The sequence below is a fragment of the Drosophila sechellia genome, chromosome 3L, assembly GCF_004382195.2.
Source record: "Drosophila sechellia strain sech25 chromosome 3L, ASM438219v1, whole genome shotgun sequence".
Taxonomy (NCBI): Eukaryota; Metazoa; Arthropoda; class Insecta; order Diptera; family Drosophilidae; genus Drosophila; species Drosophila sechellia.
In genome coordinates, this window is record NC_045951.1 from 10,912,192 (window position 1) to 10,933,014 (window position 20,823).

Here is a 20,823-nt window from a genome sequence, read left to right on the forward strand (position 1 = left end):
AAGAGAAATCTGATACAATATATCTTTAATTAGTAGAGTTAGGGTTTCGAAAAGGCCCCAAAAATATATTATAGATTTAGTGCCACATATTGTAAGCTTGTTAGACGATGCACCAGTTTATTATTTAACTAGCACAAAGATTAGTAGAATTCTACTGTTGCTGTCTTTCCGATGGAAAAATCCGAATTGGTATTTTAAAAAGATACGAACGGTCGAAATTCCGAACCTCGAACCAAAAACGGCGATGGTAAATACACGTAAAATATTCAAAGTATCTAAACAAATGCCGAAACGAGCAAAGGCAGATTTATGAAATGGGGCCACAGCCTTCAGAAATCTGCCTGGATGAGGCCTCCCTTTACGAGAAGAGCGACTGCAGGACTCTAAACCAGTTGATTGATGCTGCCGCCTGAAGCCACTAGAAGATATAATATTATCCAAATCAATGTAGATCACCAACATGCTTCTATTTTCGATACTAACAAAGATTCTGTCAAAAAATAAACGAACTTGTAAACCTCTAAAAAACCCAAAATGTTACCATTTCTTGATATGAAGGAATAAAACCATTGTGTTGATTACTTTGAAAATTTTTAAGAAAAGTTTATCAATTTATTGAAAGGTATTTGTATTTTGTTAAAAAATGATTGAAGTTCCTTGCTATTTAGCCCTGTCAGGTTTAAACATTTTATGTTGTAGTTTACTTGAATAAGAGAATAGTTTTAGACGTATTTTTCGGTATCTGTAGTATTCATTGAAACATTGTAAGATATTTTTTGAAAAGGTTTAAGTTGCTTAACTCGAGTTAGCATCAAGACTCGGTTGTTATTTTATTTCCGTAAGATTTTGTAAGTACCTAACTAATGTCCTTGCGGCATATCGCATTCCATATTCAATTGTATAAATTGTATAAATCTCGTAATACCATTTGTCAGAGTTTCTTCCCCATCCCTGCGCATCTCCCTGCTTTAGCGGGACTTGTAAAAATTTGGTTACAATATTTGGTGATTAGTATTTACATGTAGGCGATTTCAGTGCAGTTCATAACTTGAATATAAATTTCTATATAAACTTAACTTAGCATACTTATGAGTAGTAAAAAGTGTTGCTTTGGAAACCCGTTTCGGACGAAAAACAAAACGCATATCTTAGGGATACAAAAGTGTACTTCTCATTCGACAAAAAATCGTGCAGCATTTAGGATGAAATTGATTTTGCCAAACTTTTTGAAGCCATTCAGTTCCATTAGAGCAGGATCCATGCCCCTTACATTGTTTAAACATTGTATGTCTCCTTCGTATCCAATTTTTATTCCGTGCAATTTAAGTGAAGCACGCGATTCAGTTTGCTTTCGCCGGGGCAGGAGGCTCATCCGTGCACGACTTATCTGTGCCGCCTCGAACAGCCATCCATATGTCGGCATGAATTATTAGAGCGCTTGCCCCGGTTCCAAAACGATTCGAGGAACAACCATTTTTTGTTGACACCTTGCCCTAATTGATTGTTGATGTGGTTCAGACCCTGACCTCGCACGAATCCAGCTGACGGCCGTTGGAGGTCCTGGCTGGGATTGGGATTGCTGAATGCAGAACTTGAGGGGCTTTTTCTTTGGTCTAGGAACATCTTATCCAATTCGTTGCTGATGTTTGCTTTTATGGCTGAGAATTCCGTTTCAACTTAGAGCGTAAAACATGTTTAATCTTAAATTATTTACAAAGTAGTCATGGACGCTGCGATATGATACAATAGCTTACTTAAGGTTCGATTAGGTGTGCGAACAAACAAAGTCTACGGTGCAAAGAATTATCATAGGTATGCGTGCGCTTAGAGCCTAACTAATCATATGATTATGATAATAATGTACACCGACTAATGATCTGATCAATTCTGATTGGTATCTCCGTGCGCCGGATTGTACCTGTACAATCCGTCTGAGCCACGGTCAAAATGCTAGCGAGCCACCGTGAGTACGGCTAGCTCCTAGCTAAGCCTAACTAGCTAACTACAGTAAATATCCCTATGGGCGCACCAGTAGCCTATCTATGTGCTCCAGGTTCGTGTTCTTGTAGCGCGTCCTGTTCAGCGCCTGAGCGGGTGCGTTCTTCTTCGTCTGCGTGTGCCACGTGAGAATCTGGAATGATAAATTTATAAATAAAAAATGTAGTTTTACTGGAACTACTCACATCTCTGCACTCGTCCGCCAGCAACTCGATTTCCGCATCGTCAAGTGGTGCCAGGCTGCGGAGGAACCCATCCTCCTCGTATCCCGGCTTGAAGGGCATCTGGGCATTGGGTCGCTCCTTCAAGAACTTGACGCTCACTGCAAATCCAGCCATATCCACTGGATACTTGCGTCCTCCGATCCAGCCATCGTAGTAGCCCACCAGCTTGCCCGCCTGAATAATGGGGCTGCTCACTCCGGTCTTTGTGACCAGGCCCACTGGCCACATGGCCACCTTGCTGATGTAGCGCATCTGTACGGAATAGATAGAGTTTATGTAAGAATTTAAATAGTTTCATTCTTTTCTGACTCATATAGTTAAAGTTTCTCTTTGATTGGAGTATGAATACTTGAAGTTGAGCCTGTTTAATTATATTTTTTTAAATGATTTGGTATCTACCTATTTAACTTTAGCACATTCATTTCAATTCTTTAATTTGCTATACAAAAGTGAAAACATTAGCTCGGCTCTAACCCCCATTGATCCGAAATGGGCATCCTTTGACCCCCAGTTCGTGTAAATTGTGGTTTATCCAGCAGGTGGGTCGCCCACCTGCTGCTCCTTGCCATTGGCTTACCTGCTCGAATATGCTAATGTCATAGGTGTTGTCGTCGTCGGCAAAGTAGAGCACTCCCTCGGTGGCATGTTCGCGCAGATACTCGAGGCCCCGATTCCGATTGGAGACGCCACGCGGCTTGGCCTTCTTCGTCTGCTTGTACTTCTCCGGCATGGGCGCTACGGTTACCGAAGTGGCGCAATGGATGTGGAATGGGAAGTGGAAATGGGTGCGATGTAGTGACTCGTAAATATCACTTGAATGTGTCCCGGACATGACACAGCACTAGGGCGGCGATGGGGCAGGGAACTAATACTCACCCACCATGTACTCGTAGGGCACTCCGATGCGGTCCAAAGTGTGGCCCACCAGCGGATTCGTCTTGTTGGCGTCCTCGATGACCAGCCAGAGTAGATTCACCACATGTTTCAGCGTATATCCCAGCCGGGTGAGCTCCGCCAGCTGCTCGGGTCGTCGGTAGGTGGGCGTGATTATGTACAGGGGCGGCTGTGGGTCGAGTTCATTTGAGTTGAGTGTCATTAGGTTATCTAACGCAGCGGACTACGGGGCGTATGTATGTGTGCACTGCACTTAGACTGGTTAGGTAGGTCTAGATGGTAGTTGGATGACTAGGTGGCTGGGAGATTGGGTGCCTGCCTGCCTGGCTGAGTGCCTCGTTAGGTGCCACTGGGTGGTGCGTAATGCGGCGTGAGCAGCTTCTTTTTATGAGCAATTATGCAAATTAATTTACAGCCCAATGACTTGACTAGGCGAAAGCTAGCGAGCCACGTCCGCCCATCATTGCCACAACTCGGGTTGCCTAGGCTCTGGTTAAGCAATATGGGTCGCGTTTCGCTAGTCAAAGGCACTCGGAAAAATAAAGGTGGAGTATAACTTATAACAAAGTTAACAAGTTAAAAACTAAGCAACTAAAAGAGACTTTATTCAACGAAAAGTTCTTTAAGGCAGCTCAAGGCAGAAAAAGTTAAGCTTATAAATTAATTGGTATACACCCCCCTTTTTTCGAGTGTAATTCCCATCGTTCCCGATATGATGTGCCTGTGAACCACTGGCCCATTGAACGAACGACTGACGTTGAAAATAAACAAACTGGCGCATTCACTTCGCAAATTGTCCATTGTTGACACACATGCACCCACAGAACCACACCAACCCATAGCACCCACCCACATGCAAGGGGTTGGAAAATATAAATGCATTCATTTTGCAAAATAAACTCGGATATTCAAATGAAATGACAAGATATAGGGGGAATCAAGGGGCTAGGATGACATGCAAAGTAGCTGGTCTACCACAATATTAGCTTATTTCGAGTAATGGAAACCCTTTTTGATTGATTATACGGAATGTCATATCAAATTAATCAGACATATCATTATATCTTTATGCTTTTGAAGCCACTTGTAAATTGAAAATATTTTCAAGATTATAGTATTATAAAAAATTCTCCTAAGAACCTTTTGAAATATATAAAAACGTTCAATGACGTATTTACTTGTGGCTTATATTTAAGCTATATTATATTGCCACATAAAAAACTATATCTCATTCCTTGATAGGCTTGACCTTTGACATTGAGTGCTGGGCACTGGGAATCGCAGTTAGTGGATGCAACTGGCGCGTGAATATTTTCAATTGGCTTGCATTTTGCATAAATCTGGAATCTAGATCAACAGCCACCCCAGTCGCATTCAATGCTACTCACTTTTCTATATATATATTTTCCATTGCATTCAGCTGCAGCTGCAGAGCAATTTTCAAATTAGGCTCACGCCAAATGGTAAATGAGTATCTTTTTGTTTGCCACCAGTTGCAGTGTGGCACACCCGCAGTTAGCGCCGCTTGTTGGTTAATATAATGCATGTGATTAACCCAGAAATCGTGATACGGATAGCCGGCAACCAATTTGCACATGCTGGCCAACAAAAGTCGGTTAGATAAACAGCGTCATTTGTACGCCACAGCAGCGTCCCTTTGTGTTTGTTAGCGTGGCCAAGTTGGTTGGTAATATATTTCCATTTAGGACTTTAATGAGACCATAATTAACAAACTTGATTTGCAAAATGTGGAGCATATTGCTGCGCAGAATATTTGCATTATTGTTTGCATAGCTACTAGATATACGATCTTAGTTAAGATGCTCAAGCACTAGTTAGTTTTGTTTTTAGTTCTTGCCTTTATATTATATATAAATGATTACAACTAGCCAATTCTAATTTATTTATATTTAGTGCCCCAATGACCAGCGTCCATTTCACTTGTTGTTGGCAATTAGGAAATTGGAAAAACGGTGTGAGGAAAAGCGATAAGAGAGTGAGCTAAGGGTAAACTTTGCAGTTTGCTATTGAATGCGGGGGCAGGCAACAAGTGCAACGTTCAGTTATCGAATAATGAAAAGCAGCCAGACATGCACGCGTCAAGTGAAAATAATATGCAGATAAGATCGAAATGCACTTTCAAAGATTAAAACGGAAAAAAGTGAAATGCGGGAGAAAAAAAAGCGATAAATATGCTAAATTTGACTATTTATGGGTGTTGTGAAGATAAATGTATCTGTAAGTTTAAATACTGCCAATGATGTGGATTGTTAGATACATTACTTTAACTTTTTTTAACTCAGCACTGTACAATTCTTTTCCTTTTTGAAATTTAAAGAGTAATACTATAAATATTCAAGTTACTATTTGTTTCCCGAATTTTGTGTTTAAAGAAATCAATTTAAATATCATTTATAAATTTCAATAAATTCATATCACGGAATGATTTCAAAATATTTTCATATTTTTTTAAAATTTTGTTTTTCATATTTGCTATTAGCTCGATTTTAGGAATTTTTTCTCTCTGTGCATTTTTTACGTGCTCTGCTAGGACTTTGATTGTGTCAATATATTTACGGGCAGGGATGCGGCAACAAATGTTGGTCGAGTCTTATGGCCGTTTTCCATGTGGGAGGCAGTGGGCGTGGTTGCCGCGGACAGTTTGGCGCTTGTTTTGGCCGTAGTTCTTGTTGTCGCTAACAATTTGGTTGTGGCCAAGCCACTGGCTGTCGTTCTTGTTGTTGTGGTTGTGGTGCTTGTTTTCATGGTTGCAGTCTTTTGATGGCCACCCAACGATCCCGATCGCGATTCCGATTTAAATGACGGTATTGTGGCCGCTAATGATACCATGCGAATGGAGGAGGTGGAGGATGCGCCCACTTTTTGGCCCACACTGCCCACTGTGCCGGTTGTTGTGGTTGTTGGTGTTGTTGGAGCTGTTGTTGTTGTGGTGCTTGTTGTTGTGGAATTGTTAATGGTATTGAAGGAACTATTGGCCATTAGCAGGGAAATGGGTGACCACAAATATGAGGCGATGTATGAAGATGATTTCTCCTGATGCTACAGTTTGGTTCACAATAATTGGGTTAGTGAAGATCGAAGGAAATGGAGAAAAGAACACAGAGAAAACATTTCAATAGTATTTGCTCTAGTTTGGGAGGTGGAAAACAACAAAAGAACCAGCTGTCTCAACACAAAGTTTAACCCATTTATAGTTTATTTTAAAAGCACGTTTTACTCTAATCTTAATTCTACTTTACTCTTTTTAGCAGCTGACTTTTTATTTCGTGCTTCTACCTGTTTGCTTTGCTATCCATTTTTTATTGCACTTCAAACAAGTAATATATAAGTATAAATACACAATCTGTAGCTACACATGTTCTTCTTTTATTGTTGCTTTTTTCCTCTTCATTAGATATTTAGTTATCTTTATGGTTTTGTAGCTTATATCGTTCACTTTCTATTGTTATTTTTGAAGCAAAGTAAACAGTACATATTCCCACGATTTATTTTACTGGAGGCATTATATTAACTAGTTGCCAATTAAAAGACTTAAACTTACTTTCAATTTCCCATATCTGATGATATCTGATATCGATATCGTTCAAAGGCAAAAAATCATATTATGTGAAACTGTTATTACGGAATATGTGATGAAGAAACTTGTAGTGGAATATTGTGCAATAGAATACTGGCAACTTTCAATTAAACAAACATTATCCAAGTCACGCAGAGAAAAGGAGAAAACATATCTTAAATCCTATTTAAAGTTCTTCTACATACTCTTTTTTCAAATATTAATAATAATATATTAAATATATGAAGTACACTTTAAAATCAACTAAAAATGTGGTTCATGTCAACATATTGATGGCATGCCCGATTAAATTTCTAATTTAATTTTATAATTTAATGAAAATTAATTTTCTCGCAGTGCAGATATGTGAACTCACCTTGACAACCTCGCTGGCGGCGAAGGGTTCGCGGGATATGTGGTACTGATAGAGCGCCATGTAGATGCAGGTGGTCAGGATGAAAATGGTCAGGTACATTTTGATGGATTTGCCCAGTGACATCTTGCCGGCGACGGCCACGTTGCCACCGGCATTGATGCCACTGTACGTGCCGAGGCTGGTGTAGTTTCCGCCCTTCATCCTGGTCGCCGGATCTGCTCGCTGAATTCTCGTCCTGTTGCGCTTGCAGCCCGTGTTGCAGTTGCAGCCTGTGTTGCAAGTGGTGTTTTGATTTCTTGCGTTATGCTGCTTTGGTTTTTCCGTAGCATTCGTTCGTTTTCGAGTTTTTTATAATATTTTTGCTCTGGCCTTTTTTGTTTGTCAACTCCGCCGTTTCGCTGCCTTTGCGGTTTTGATTTATTTTATTCCATTCCATTTACTGACTATCTGCCTTCAACGCTGTGTCGAGCGGAAGGGGGCGGGACGGAGGCGGGAGCTGGGGGGCGGGGGGCAGCGCAAGGGGGCGGGACGGTCGACGATAGGGCGTGCTGCTCGGTACGCAATGAATTCTGAAATTGTATGGTTATTATGTTTATACTGGCTTTATCGCAATTGCCTCTCCATGTATCCATATGGGCATCTATATGTATGTACACATATATATATATATAAATGTACATAGGCAGCGATATCGGTTTTTGTTAATGGTTTTACTATCGTACTCCAACTTAGCTGAATGGCGAAACTAAAACTTACATTTCATAGAACTATTCGGCGCATGGGAAACCTGAAATGTAGCAAATTAAACAGAAGTTAGTGATGTTAAATAATACCTTATGACAAAGTTAATTTAAAATATATTTTTTATGTAAATAGCACAAGTTTTGTTGAAACCAAAATGGCATTAAAATTATTTAAAAGACTATATAATTTCTTATTATATAATAACGAACACATAATACCCCTATTGAAGTTGTTTATCAATAAACCGAAACATGAAAAAACCACTTAACTTTGATTGTTTTTTTTTTTTAATAAACATGTCCAACATATCCATCATTATCAGCTCTTCGTTTTTCGCAGGGGAATAATTCGTAAAAAAAAAAAATTAATTTCAGAAGAGATAAGACGAAAAGCATTTATCTAAGTCACTGATGTTGTGTTATCATTTCATTGCTGTGCGTTTGAAAAAAATAAGAAATTGTTCGATACGGTTTCGAAGTAAACTTTGATTGATTTGTGTTTTGACTTTAGGGTTTTAATTTAATTAGCTCTTTGCGCAGCATTTAAAGCGCTTAAAAATAAGTTCGGAAAAGCTTACAGCTAATGCAAATGCCAAAGCCAAATTTGTTATCAGCTATTGCTAATTGTATTATGATAGCTTATCTCAAAAACGATTTTTAGTTCGTTTTGAGTGCAATAGCTTGTTAAGTACTGAATTTTAAACATAGTTTAAAAATGGGTGTGAGTGCAGATGGCTTTGTGATAGTTGCAAATTAACCATGAATGCGTACATTACATATGTATGTATGTACCGATTAAAGATATCCATGTTGCATACCTAACAAGTGCATCACTTTAATAGTTTCCATTTTACCTGCTCTTGTGCTAATCTAACTTGTGCCCAAAGCCAGGAACTCCTGCTAACCCTTTCGACTCCACTTGCCACACTACCATTGTAATTTGCGCAAAGTTGTTAACAACAGCCTGGGGAAATGAGTGCAAGGGAAGAGGGGTGCTATCAGCTGGTAGCGGAAGTTGTTTTCCCGGCGACCTACAAGCACATGCACTTATATATATATACATATGTACATACACATATAGTAGTACGTATACGCCTGGGGTACGCGCACTGGCGATTCTTACAGACTTTTCCAATTATGATGGGGCGCGGCTGTTGGGTTCCTCGCGTGTTTAAGCGTTTTTTAAAAACCATTTTCGCCGTTTTTTTTTGTTTTTGATATGAAAGTTCAATGGCCAATTGGAAATGTGCTGCGCTTTGCATGATTCCAACAAAGTTGGGCGCCGTTTTGTTCGTCGCTTTAGTTGCATTTGGTTTCGTTCTCGACTTTGTTCTGTTTTGCATTATTTTTCAATCTGTATGCAATTAAAGTGTGCGGCCGCGGTTACAAAAATCAATTTGCAAATCAGTTGTTAAGCTGTTGTTAATGTTTAAGTGTGTCTATAAGATACATAAATATATATGTATAATAAACTGTTAATTTAAGCTTAAACACAGCCAAATCCAGTTTAATTTGATATAAAGATATTTCCTTTTTTATTTTTATTTTTACTCATGTTTTTTCGAAAAATACTCAGAAGTTAACACGTTAGCACGTAATAATTATTACTAAATTCTCAATAAACCCTATACAGCTTTAATAAGTAAGCAGATGGTTTGCATTAAATCAATTTATCGGACATAGTGTTCCAATTGGAACATATTTTGTTTTTATCTATACAGACTTATGTATGATGTTACAACATAGTAATAATTGCTTATAGGTATACCACTTATTCGACAGAGTTTAGGGAAGTACCCACAATTTCAAATTTATGCTTGCAATAAATTTGATTACTATTATTATCATAGATTATCAACCATGCGTACAATTTTATGAGTTCTTATCGGAGGCATAATATAAATTTAGAATTTGGGGCTAGATATAAGCTATATTAAGTGTTTTCCCTTTTAAACTTTTGTGAGGTGTTTCGGAAATAAATATTCGGTTGCTTGGCTGTCAACATACTCGATAGTATAGTGGTTAGAATAGTTCTTACAAGAAATGTATTTTATTTCACTGTCATAACATTTTCAATGAATTTGTAACATGCTAGAAAATCCTCACAAATTTCAACAGAACAAGCCATTTTAATAAATCTGAATGCATTGTCCAAACAAAACAGAGTCGAAAATGCAATTATCAACAAATACTGCAAATCTCTTTGTGCCCGTTGGCAGAAATTTCAGACATTTTCTCGGCTTTGGTTTTTAATGAATAAACAGGATGACCGAGTGGGGGGAATACGGATATAAGGATGCGGAAACAGGATCACGAACCATGGCCGCTCGCCCGGAAATGGGAAATCATTTTAGCCAAACGTCAAAGCAAGAGCACAAATGAAAAATCTGGACGGGCACAATTTAATGTCAGAACTTAACCCATTTACATGACAATTCCAGCACACCGATACCAACAAATAAAGCCGCAATGGAAATGGAAACAACTGGATGTACATATACATACATACATATATGAATGCATCCCAGCCAGACGGGGCTCATTTAGTGGGCATGGTTAAGTGCACTGCGCAAAATATTCATTTAGTTTTATAGAAAAATTACAAGCAAGTATTGAAGTGGTTAAAAAAGCAGACAAACAAGTGCTTTTTATTACACTTCTTAACAAAACTTCTAACTATTTATGTTCACCTTCATTAAGTTTATTACCTTCATTAAGAATTATATTACACCTAACAATGTGATTGAATATTAAAAAAGTTTTGAAAGTGCTTGCTTTTAATGGTACATTTTCCTGTGTAGTCTGGTGTAGTGGGCGGTGGAGTGCGAAAACAAAATACCGCACAAGTGGGTGCCAAGTGCTGACGCAGGGAAAGCCGGAAAATGGTGGCTGTGGGTGTGGAAGTTACGAAATGGAGCACTCTGCCATGGCCAGGGTTATGGAGAGCGACGTCGAGGAGCTGCAGCGAGCACCAGGCACAGGCTCTGGAGCACCCGGATGCCATTCGAGAGCGGTGCCACGACGTGTCCTTGAATGGACGCAACCACCCACAAACACAGCTCCACAATGGGCGGCACAGTGGGTGGCGAGTGCTCAAACACAATGGGGCACAAATGTCAGAGTGCAATATCACAATATTTTATTATTATTTTTTTTTTTGTAATGCCAGAATTAAAGATGTTGGCATTTGTCACGTATCGTTGACAGCTCATCCTCATCGAGCCTGACTTGTGGCACAAAATGTTGATAATAAACAATTGCCTTTTTGAAATGCTTTAGTACAAAGAGAGCTAAGCCTGAGATTTAATAAAAAAAAATACAGAACACCATATAGATTAATTTTAAATTAAGTATTGAGTAATATCTAAAAGTGTTTCAGTTACCAATAAACAATCTAACAAAAGTAGCCACTTGACTTTTACTAGAAATAAATTATACAAATTTCAAATCTTAAATAACAATAACTTTTTAAGTCCATTTTGAAGAGATATAACCAAAGGACTCTTTAAGGATATACTGAGTAAAACAACATTGCATACTTATACCCCCATCACGCCTTCAATAATTAAAGTGAAAACACGCTATGAACGGCTGAATTGGAATTTTTCTGGCATGGCGGAATTCAAAGTGCTTTTTGAATGTCCGACCACTAGCTCGTTTTGCGGCAAGGACACGCATTTGGGAGTTATTTCGGAAATGAAAGTGCCTCCTCGCCTTTATTTCTATTTTCCATCTCGGGTCATTTTCAATTTCGGCCATAAGCGCCAAATGAAATAGCCCACTGTGGAGAGCCATCAAAATGACGCCGGCAACGCAATTTCTCCTTTTTCATCATTGTATTGGTGCCCAGAGTGTTTGTTGGTGTGCGTGTGCGTCTGTCTGTGTCTGGCTAAAAACAATTGCATAATACTAGGGGCATGTGCATTGGGGAGCCGTGATAACTGACCAGCTATTTCAACCATTTCGGTTAATCGTTTTTTAAAGTAATTCTTACTAAAATTACCTGTTGAGATAACAACTTTGCAGTGTATTTAACTAATTGTTGTTGCTTAAGCAGCGCATTTAAGGTTTTCACATATTTAATGAACATGAGAAAGTATTTTAGGTTTCTCTTATAACTTTAAGAAGAGGAAAACTTTACAGGCATGCAGAAAATGCATATTTCTTTTAATTTAGATGGGAACATTCAGCACACCCTTTTGAGAAATATTTTCTTATTTATTTAAATGAAATATAGCTGTTCTTAGACAGTTCACTTTCCAACAGAAAGAAAGAAAATATCTGGGAAATATTTGCTTCAAAAGGGCAGAGTTGAAGTGGCAAGTTGCTCGCATTTTGATTTGTGTTGCAAGCTTAGGAGGTGCTTCAACTCGGACTTGACACATCGGCATTACCCAAGCGCATGGCATTTATCTAAGTGCGAAAGGGATTTCCAGGATCGAGCAGGATTCTTTCGAGCCAACAGCGACCACCCGCCAGAACATATTTCAAATTTAATGGATTAACGAATGGATGGAGAACGGAGGACGGAGGTGGCCCCCGTATCTGAATGCCTTTATGGTCATGTGAGTTATGGTGCATAGAGCCATTTATATCCGGTTTGGTGGCAGCTCTCAAACGCAATCAATGGAAACGTGCCACAAATTCTTAAGAGCCGCGCTCCGTTGCTTCTATATATACATATATATATATATATATACTTTTTTGGAGTTCCCTGCACTTCGTGCTTGATGAAGTGGGAAAGTAAGTGCATGTATGCCATCCATCAAAATTGATGTATTGCATGTGCATACGAATATAGAGTCTGCGCTTTTAAAATTCACATTTTCAACACATTATTTTTTTTAAATATTATACAAAATTCAACACACTAACTAATAATCACCGAACAAATACAAGTACCAACCGCGTTTAATAGTCGACTAAATGGTTGCTTACTAAAAATGATTCTGGTTATTCTAAAATAACCCACCAGAATATGATACGATCTTATTTGGTTTTCGCTAACATGTGTCAAATCCATTGTTCACACTGAATATACCATGAAAATTAGCACAATTTTAACACTTTTATTTAGTATCTGCTATATTTAGCTTTGCCTCAGAGCCCAAATGGCAAAATTATCAGTAAACCCATTTCTCAAAGTTTATTTAAACTTCACACAAGGTGTGTGCGCTACTTCGTACAGTGGTTTCCATGAACTGAACAAAAAAAAAAGAAAAGGGAAACCTCTATAGATAAGCTTCGTTGCAAATTACCCATCAAATTGATTAATAACCACATATGCTACATATCGCATAACGGTATGACAGAGATTTTCAACCATAAATGAGTCAAACAGTGGGGCATTTATCAAATCATAGCTGCCACACAACCATATACATATACACCTATTCAGATCCAATTTTCCCGAATAAAAGGAAAAGTGTGCCTCGCATAAAATCAACTTTACAGCACATCCATAAAATTTATGACAACAAATTAGTGAGCTGCGACTAATGGCACATCCAGGCATGTCTGGGTTGGGCTCGATTCGATGAGCTATTAGGCTAATGCCAATAAAGGACACAGTGGAGAGAATAAAGGACATTCGGAAATACTTATAAACATTTCCGTAGGAAATTCGTATTAAAAACTGCAGAAAAAGAAGTAAGTGGTATACAATTTTGATATTAACTTCAATTCAACAGTGTATATTAAGTTGTCAGTTAATTTCCTTAGCATTAGCATTCACTAGTTTTTAGTTGTATCATCAATTAACAACTAAACAATTAACAACAACTTAACTACAAGGTCTAATATAATTGATATATACACAGCTGTTCAAACTTTCGAATATTTTCCTAGAACTTTGAGCAACTTTAGAACCACTGTGGCCACCAGGTACTCCCAAATTCTAGGCCTATCCGCCGGGAATCATCAATCGTTACCGTCATCAATCGAACTTTGTGGGTGGTGAATGGGTGGTCATAAGTTGGGAAAACTGTTGCGTGAATTTGGGTGCGCCTTTGGTTCTTTTGTTTTTGTGGGCGCAACAGCTGATATAGTAAGTTGAAGTTCGTCCCACAAGAATTCTTTTGTTGGTTAAACTATTTAAAAGTTATAATCAATGGTGTGACTAGAACTTTCTTCGTGATTTGCATGTTAAATCACATTCACCTTTCTTTATCAGCAGCGACAAAAAAAACACTTAAGGCAATTAATTAGCGAACAAGCCAATTTGTGGTTTGATTCCCACATCAATTAGTAATCAGTTTTTCAGTTTGATTTTATGGAAGAAAATCACGAGAAATATTCTCGAAACTTAATGAAAATAAACGACCCAATAAATATATATATGGAAATCGAAAGCGGTGACTACATCATACATACGTGCTCTTTTTTTATCATGCAAATATAATTGATGACTTTTATATAATTTTACGCTTACTCATTACGAAATAGATTTTTATGGGTAATAATTAAACAAAACTAGCAGAACATATGATTATTAATGTTCTTTTGCACTGGCGTACAGTTCACACTAATTAAAACTACTGATAAGAGTTGAATTTCCTCAAGATAAAACACATTAATTTTGTGTATGCGATAACAAAGGAAAAATTGACCTTCTAATTTCGAGTTCAAAATCTATACATTAAAGTCACTTCGTCACTATTCAGATTCTTCGTTTTCTAAATACCCTAAAAAGTCGCTACTACTTGTCTGTCTTTTTTTATGTTCCCTGTAATTTCTCTCGAACAGAGAAAATAGAATAAAATGCAATAAATCAAACCAGCTCATGTTTGTCCATTACCTGGCAAAAAGTGCCAGTGCCTTATCATACTTTCAAAATGATATCCTTTGAAAGGGGAGCAGACATGGCTGGCAATCCTGGGATGTGTCCAGTGTATAATCAAATTGAGTTTACAAAAGATTTTATTCTGGCTAAAATTGCTAAATGGAAAGCGAATAAAAAAAGCACTGTTTTCATTCGGTCTTGCTCGAATTGAGATTGCTCCAGAGGACTTGGGTGAAGTTCATGGCTCTTGGCCAAAAGGAAGGAGGAAAGTGAAAAACTGTCCAAATTGCTAATTAAATTACAAGGCAGGGCCAGAAAACAATGTGAGAAATGGCAATGCGGACACGGGCCCAATAAAATTCCAAAACCAAAAATGGGTTGCAGTTAAAATAGCATTTTCCCAGGGGGGTGGGGGGTGGTGGGTGGTAGTGACAACAGCTGAGCTGCGAAAGTCGCAAGCAAAACAGAGTAAAAAGCGCATTTCAGGATTCGGAACCGGGGGAAAATGGATGGAAAATGGGGGAAAACACATGAGTTGGCTGAAAACGAAAAAGTAGCCGCAGAGGCGCCGGCACTTGGCGCCGGATTTCCTCGATGATGACACACACAAACACAAAAAAAAGAAAAAAAAAACTTAAGAAAACACACACAAACTTGTAGCAACTTTCTTTTCAGTTTGTTTTCCTACTTTTGGGCGATTTTGTGCTGCTCGGCCGCACAAAACTTGCCATTCTTGGCCGCAAATTCAATTTACGTTTATTTGCGAAAATATTGCCGCTGTCCTTGGTGTCCTGGCTATAGCCACGCCCCTCTCCACCGCCCCTTTACTCCTGTGAAGCTCCTTTTCACGCTCTGTTTTCTATTTTGCAGCACACTCACACACACATACGCATGCACAGTTGGCATTTTTAATTTCCATTGCCGTTCGAAATTGCTTTTGAAATGGAATTTTAAAAATTTAATTGCCAACAACCCAAGGAAGATGCCTTCCAGCAGCGTCTGCGAGTCCTGTCCATTAGAGCAACTGCTTCGCCAAATTGCCAGTCACCGGCTGCACAGGGAGAAAAACTTTAACGAAATTTGAAACTATTTCTAGAAGAATTCACTTATTGGAAAGCACAAAGGCAAGCAATAAGAATGAGTAGCATTATTTAAATTTTTACCTTATGTGGTTATATTTCATTAATAAGGATATTATTTGCTATAAGTGACTAAAAGATAGTTTCTTTTTAAGTTTTAATACAATTTTTCACCGTGCAAAAGATGGCGTTCTCGTTTTCGTTTCTGTGTCATGTTTGTCAAATTGACTGAAGTGAAGTCCTTTCGCCTACAAGCCCACCATCTCCCTGCTCCCCTTCTTGTTAATGTCCTGTCCGCTCCTTGTCGCTCCTGCTTCTGTTCCGTTCTGTTCTGTTTACGCAGTTGTTGGTTTCCTTGAGGCCACTGGCAGAAAAGAAAGAACTGAGGATCCCAGCGAGTCTGGAAAAGCGAAGAGGATAGGAAAATGCAAGCCATGCCTATGACTTTTACGAGGGATTCTCGATGAATAATGCGGTAACTGGTTAGGAAATCCCACTTAAAACTAATTGAAATTGGGTTGGCCCGACTTTTTGTAGATTGAAAGCGATAAACACACACATTTTTTCGCCCGACTTAAGCATTATTCATAAAGTAAATATAATAAACATGGAAATTTAAAGGTAGCTTTTGCGAGCAAAGTTGCAACTTCTTTTTGCCACTTTTTTGAGCTGCCTGTCAGAACTTCAGGAGTCAACGAAGTGTGCAGGACATTTGACAGTTCGCTGAGAGTAGGATTTTCCTGGTGAAATGCAGGGTAGCTGGAAAATCACCGCTAATGAGTGCGGACTTTCCACTGTGACGCATTTCAGCCGAATTTGCAGCTCTTTGAGCCAACCACTCGACGTTCTCGCGGCGGAAAATGAATAATAAAATGGCAATTAAGCCACAAATTGATTGATATGCAAATCTATCCAATTACTGCGATGGCATATTTTTAAAATGTTTATCAAGAAATGGTTGGCAACATAAAAAGTTATTCGCTCGAATGGCGAGCGATAAAAAGCCGCGCATTTCATATTTTATATCAAAGCATTTTGTTTCATATAAATGGATTTTTAAAATTTTTATGCCGGCAAAACGTAAACAATAAAAATTCGTATTAAAGACATTCCAGCGTTTACGGGTTTTATAATTTAATCTACGCCATTGTTAAATTCGGTTAATTGTTATTAATTGCTGCTGGTTAGAATATTTAAATAAATTACTGTCATTTAATTATATTTTAGCACATCAGAGTTTAGTTTTTGTAATCGCACAACACATTTGTATTTACAAATTTACAAATTGAAACTACCATATGGCAGTTTAGCTTTAAAAGTGATTAATTTTAATTCCGCGCAAACTCGCTGCGAAATTCACTTTAATGGGGAACAAGCATAAGTTGGACAAAAGCTCCCCAGGCGAGGCTTACACAATAAACCTTTTTTTAAATAAACAAGAAGGATTTCAACGCAATCCTAATTGTCATAATCACGAGGGGAGACACTTGAACGTCCTTTGCGGCGTCAAAAATTAAAACGTGACACAAATTACTCGCTCGGCCTGCGTCGCCGCCGGGTGTCCTTTGCCTACCTCCTCCTTCTCCTCCTCCATTCCCTTTCCCACTCACTCAAATGTCATTAACCAGGACATTGGCGTCCGAGAAGGATGATGAGTGCGGGGACTGAGCACTGGGGTTGGGCCCTGCCTGTTCCAACCGCACTGCGCCTGTCCCGCGGGGCGCTCCTCTGTCCAGGATCTGTCCCAATGTCCGCGTCTCAGTCGGTGTCCGTGTCAGTGACGATGGATGTAATTCCTCATGCGCGTACGCCGGCAAAAGTCCATGGTCACGGAAAGAAATTGCACGGAATTTCTAATTTAACGGACAAACCTACCAAAAGCTACTAACTACTACTACTTAACTACTAACTATTAATTTAGGCTTCGCTTTAAATAGCTAGCTACTTATAACCTACATTCAAATTATTTCATTCCTTTTCATAGTTTTCAAGCAGCAAAGGGAGCTTGAATTTAAAAAAACAAAAGTTAGTTTTGCCCATTAAATTATTTTAGTAAAAGATCAAGCTCTTCTCACACGTAATTTCTGCCAGTGCACGTCTAGTACAAATAGCCACCACCTGCTTGTGCCGCCCCAACATATTGCCGCACCTCGGGGAGCCTTTGTTAATCATTTTGCCCTCTGCTCACAGATTTCGCACGCACGCACATGGGCGCGGAGCAGGGGGATTGAACGGAGGTGAGGCTCCAAGTGGGGGGCACTGGGCCAACATTTGCATATGTGCCTTCCAGAGAGATAGGTGCATCATTATCCATCCACCTGCCCAGGGCCAGCTCAGCAGCTGGTTTCTTTTGTGATGATTGCTGGGCTGTAGACTTGATATAGAACTTCAAGCCCTTAAAGAAGTCCTCTTCAAAGGAAGCCAATGACATTTCAAGCGAGGGACTCTTGTTCTGGGTCAGCAAACTAATGAAAATCTGATTTCGTCTAATGTTTAAACTTATCCGTGGACCAAAAACTTTAAAGCATTCCCATATAGAAAGCTGCTTAACAATTCTTTATCATTTCCACATGTTTCTTGTGGTCTAGTTGGTAAATATTTTATGAGGCATTCGCCTGCAGGAAACATCTTGGAAAGCTACAAACAAATTAAAAAGAACATGACACAAAATACAGGAACATATGGAAAACTAACCACTGGAATGCTAATAGTTTTAAATTGTGTTAGACTTTAGATTTTTATTTGTCTACCCTAAATCTTCTAGCTTAATCTTGTATATCACCTAATAGTAATAAAATTAATATACCAAAACACGTAATCTGCAAAAGATATTGAATTTATTTAAATGCCCGACACTCAAATGCACTACAAATTTATGGGCCATATAATCAAGTGTGGAAACTTGCGTTCTCGAACCTTAAGCACTGAACTTGCCACCATATGTTTTCCCACTGAGAGGAAGTTTCACACATGCTTGGCCACCCCCCTCCCCCACACACACCCTAAGACGCCTTTGAGCCCTCCCTAACTTTTCCACAGCCCCTTTCCCGCCCACTTTGTTCGCCCACTTTTTTCACAACCCATTAGCAGCTGCTCACGGCGACGAGCAAGGAAAATCCAGCACCCGCTAATAGAAAATATCAAGCAATCGGCACACACATGCGAACTTAGCTCCACGGAAAAAAAATTAATAAATAAATAAATACGTATGTATACCGCATATAATATATTGTTAGTGAGCAGTTTTGACAACTCAAGGCTAAGACTCGGCTTGGTTTTCAGGTAATATGCAAATATATGATTAATATATTGAGTGAAGCCAGCTTCGAAGTTACTGAAGAGCAGCAAAGAAGTATATTAACTAACTTAACTTAATGTGGTTCAAGTTGTATATGGTATACAATATTCATTATTTATTATTTCCTTTGCTATGAGTAGTTATAAAAAAGGGCAATAGAATCTAACAATGTTTATATGCCTCCTAATTTCAATGTTCATCATTTTATGAAAATATTGGTTTAATATTAAATATTAATAAATAATAAATATTAATAACTCTGAATGTTTTCATACAGTTACAAACATTTTCTAATATTAAAAAGTAGTAACTTGTTCATGATTAAAAAGTGCTCGATTGGAACTGAAAATGTTTTTGTCGTATTTTTATATTGTACCTATCCATTAAGATACTATTTTTTGACCCCTTGTTCGATGGCAACAATTTAAGTGCAATCAATCATGAAAGTGAATATGTTTGAAATAACAATAATTTATTTTCCAACTAGTGTTACTAACATTATTTCCTGAGGTGAAATGCACTCGGTGCCTAAATAACGCAAATCAAATGGTTTTTGGTAATTGGGGTGGGGTGGGGCATGTAGCACTCACTATATGGCACTCACCTGGAACGTGGAACTCCACCTCGCCATTTGGCTGGATACCGGAAATCTCTGTTGGCTGCTCATCAAAATCGGGGGATACAGCCACTTTCGGTTTTTAGTGCCGACTTAAAATTGTGTTTGTATTTCTATGGATTTTCCAGACTGTCTGGCTGGGTTTTTCTTTCTTTTTATTTTTATTTTTTGTTCAAAAGAGCAAATGTTTTGCAGAAATGGAAGTACCCTTATGTGTCCCTGTTGTTTATGTTGTTGTTGCTGCTGTTGTTGTTGTTCCAACGGTTGCCAAAGCAACAACAAAAAAACTTGGCCAACAGGAGCGGCTGAAAGCAGAAACAACAAAAACATCAGGTGTGAGGAAAGCACACACACAGACACACATACACATGTGTGCACACATAAGGCAGGACTCGCCAAGTGTAAATAGAGTAATAAAAAAATGTAGGGAAATGAAACAGGAAAAGCAGGCGGAAGAAAAATCGAAGCAAGTCCTGCGACAGAAAGAGAGAGCGCCACAACGAGCAACAGAGAGTCAGAAAGAGAGAGAGAGAGAGAGAGAGCGAGTAAACTTTCGCCTTTTTTGTTTATTTCACAGGCACACACACACACGAACGCACGCACACACTTTTCCAGGATGCGGCTTTTTTAAATTGACCGACTCGATAAATTTGCATTTCTCTTTGCCTTTGCCACTCATTTATTGCTCTCCCTACTTATTTCGGTTTTTATATTCAGCGTCATTTTTGTTATTTTTAAACACGCACTTTGCGCAACTAACTGTAAATGTACCGCACATCACCCACACACGAAGTCTGCAACTGGAGTCTTTTAAATTTCTCGAAAGAATTCGCCAAATTCAGTTGCATTTGCCCAGCAAACTTGTTTATATCGGTATATTGTTTGCTGGCCTTTAAGCCAATGTCCGCTTAGTTTATTTAGCACTTCCTATTTTATTAAAAATTGAGACGAACCAGCTGCGCGGACGAAAATCGAGCAATAACATAGAGCGTGCTTCGCCAAGCGTTTAAATACACTTTTCTTTTGGGGTCGTTCGAACTCCCGCAAGTTCGAAGCCTTGGGCTCGATGCAACAACAGTGCGCAGTGGTTCGACTTCTTAACATTCTCACGAGTTCTGTAATCAAACTACGCTGTTAGCCTCTAATGTTAAATAAAAAAACTCATTGAAATATGTTTTCTTGTTGAATTTTAAAATACATTAGCGTGGATATCTTTATTTAGTAGAAATACTTTTTT

At 38.6% G+C, this 20,823-nt stretch overlaps 1 protein-coding gene across 2 annotated transcripts; it reads right to left on the minus strand.

Annotated features, from left to right (window-relative positions):
- Positions 1-578: 578 nt before the first annotated feature.
- Positions 579-20,557, minus strand: LOC6605244 (galactosylgalactosylxylosylprotein 3-beta-glucuronosyltransferase P). 2 transcript variants are annotated; one of them, XM_002030046.2, is made up of 9 exons: positions 20,540-20,557; positions 19,575-19,891; positions 7,826-7,856; positions 7,070-7,638; positions 5,694-6,176; positions 3,099-3,285; positions 2,800-2,957; positions 2,184-2,474; positions 579-2,131 (listed from the first exon to the last, which is right to left on the minus strand). In XM_002030046.2, exons 4-9 carry the CDS (start codon positions 7,268-7,270, stop codon positions 2,018-2,020), a joined length of 1,434 nt encoding a protein of 477 aa, XP_002030082.1. In that variant the 5' UTR covers positions 7,271-7,638; positions 7,826-7,856; positions 19,575-19,891; positions 20,540-20,557; the 3' UTR covers positions 579-2,017. The 2 variants fall into 2 exon arrangements, with proteins under 2 accessions (XP_002030082.1, XP_032574059.1); XM_032718168.1 differs by lacking the exons at positions 5,694-6,176; positions 20,540-20,557 and having other exon boundaries at positions 19,575-19,888.
- Between the last annotated feature and the right edge of the window lie 266 nt (positions 20,558-20,823).

What these genes read in the sequence shown, in the direction of transcription:
- LOC6605244 (XM_002030046.2), bottom strand. Translation starts at nt 7,270, where the DNA reads ATGAAGGGCGGAAACTACACCAGCCTCGGCACGTACAGTGGCATCAAT. An exon ending in CCGCCAGCGAGGTTGTCAAG is followed by an intron (nt 6,177 to 7,069) that starts GTGAGTTCACAT and finishes ACCAAACTGTAG; the next exon opens with CATCAGGAGAAATCATCTTC. An exon ending in TTGTTGCCGCATCCCTGCCC is followed by an intron (nt 3,286 to 5,693) that starts GTAAATATATTG and finishes CTCGACCCACAG; the next exon opens with CCGCCCCTGTACATAATCAC.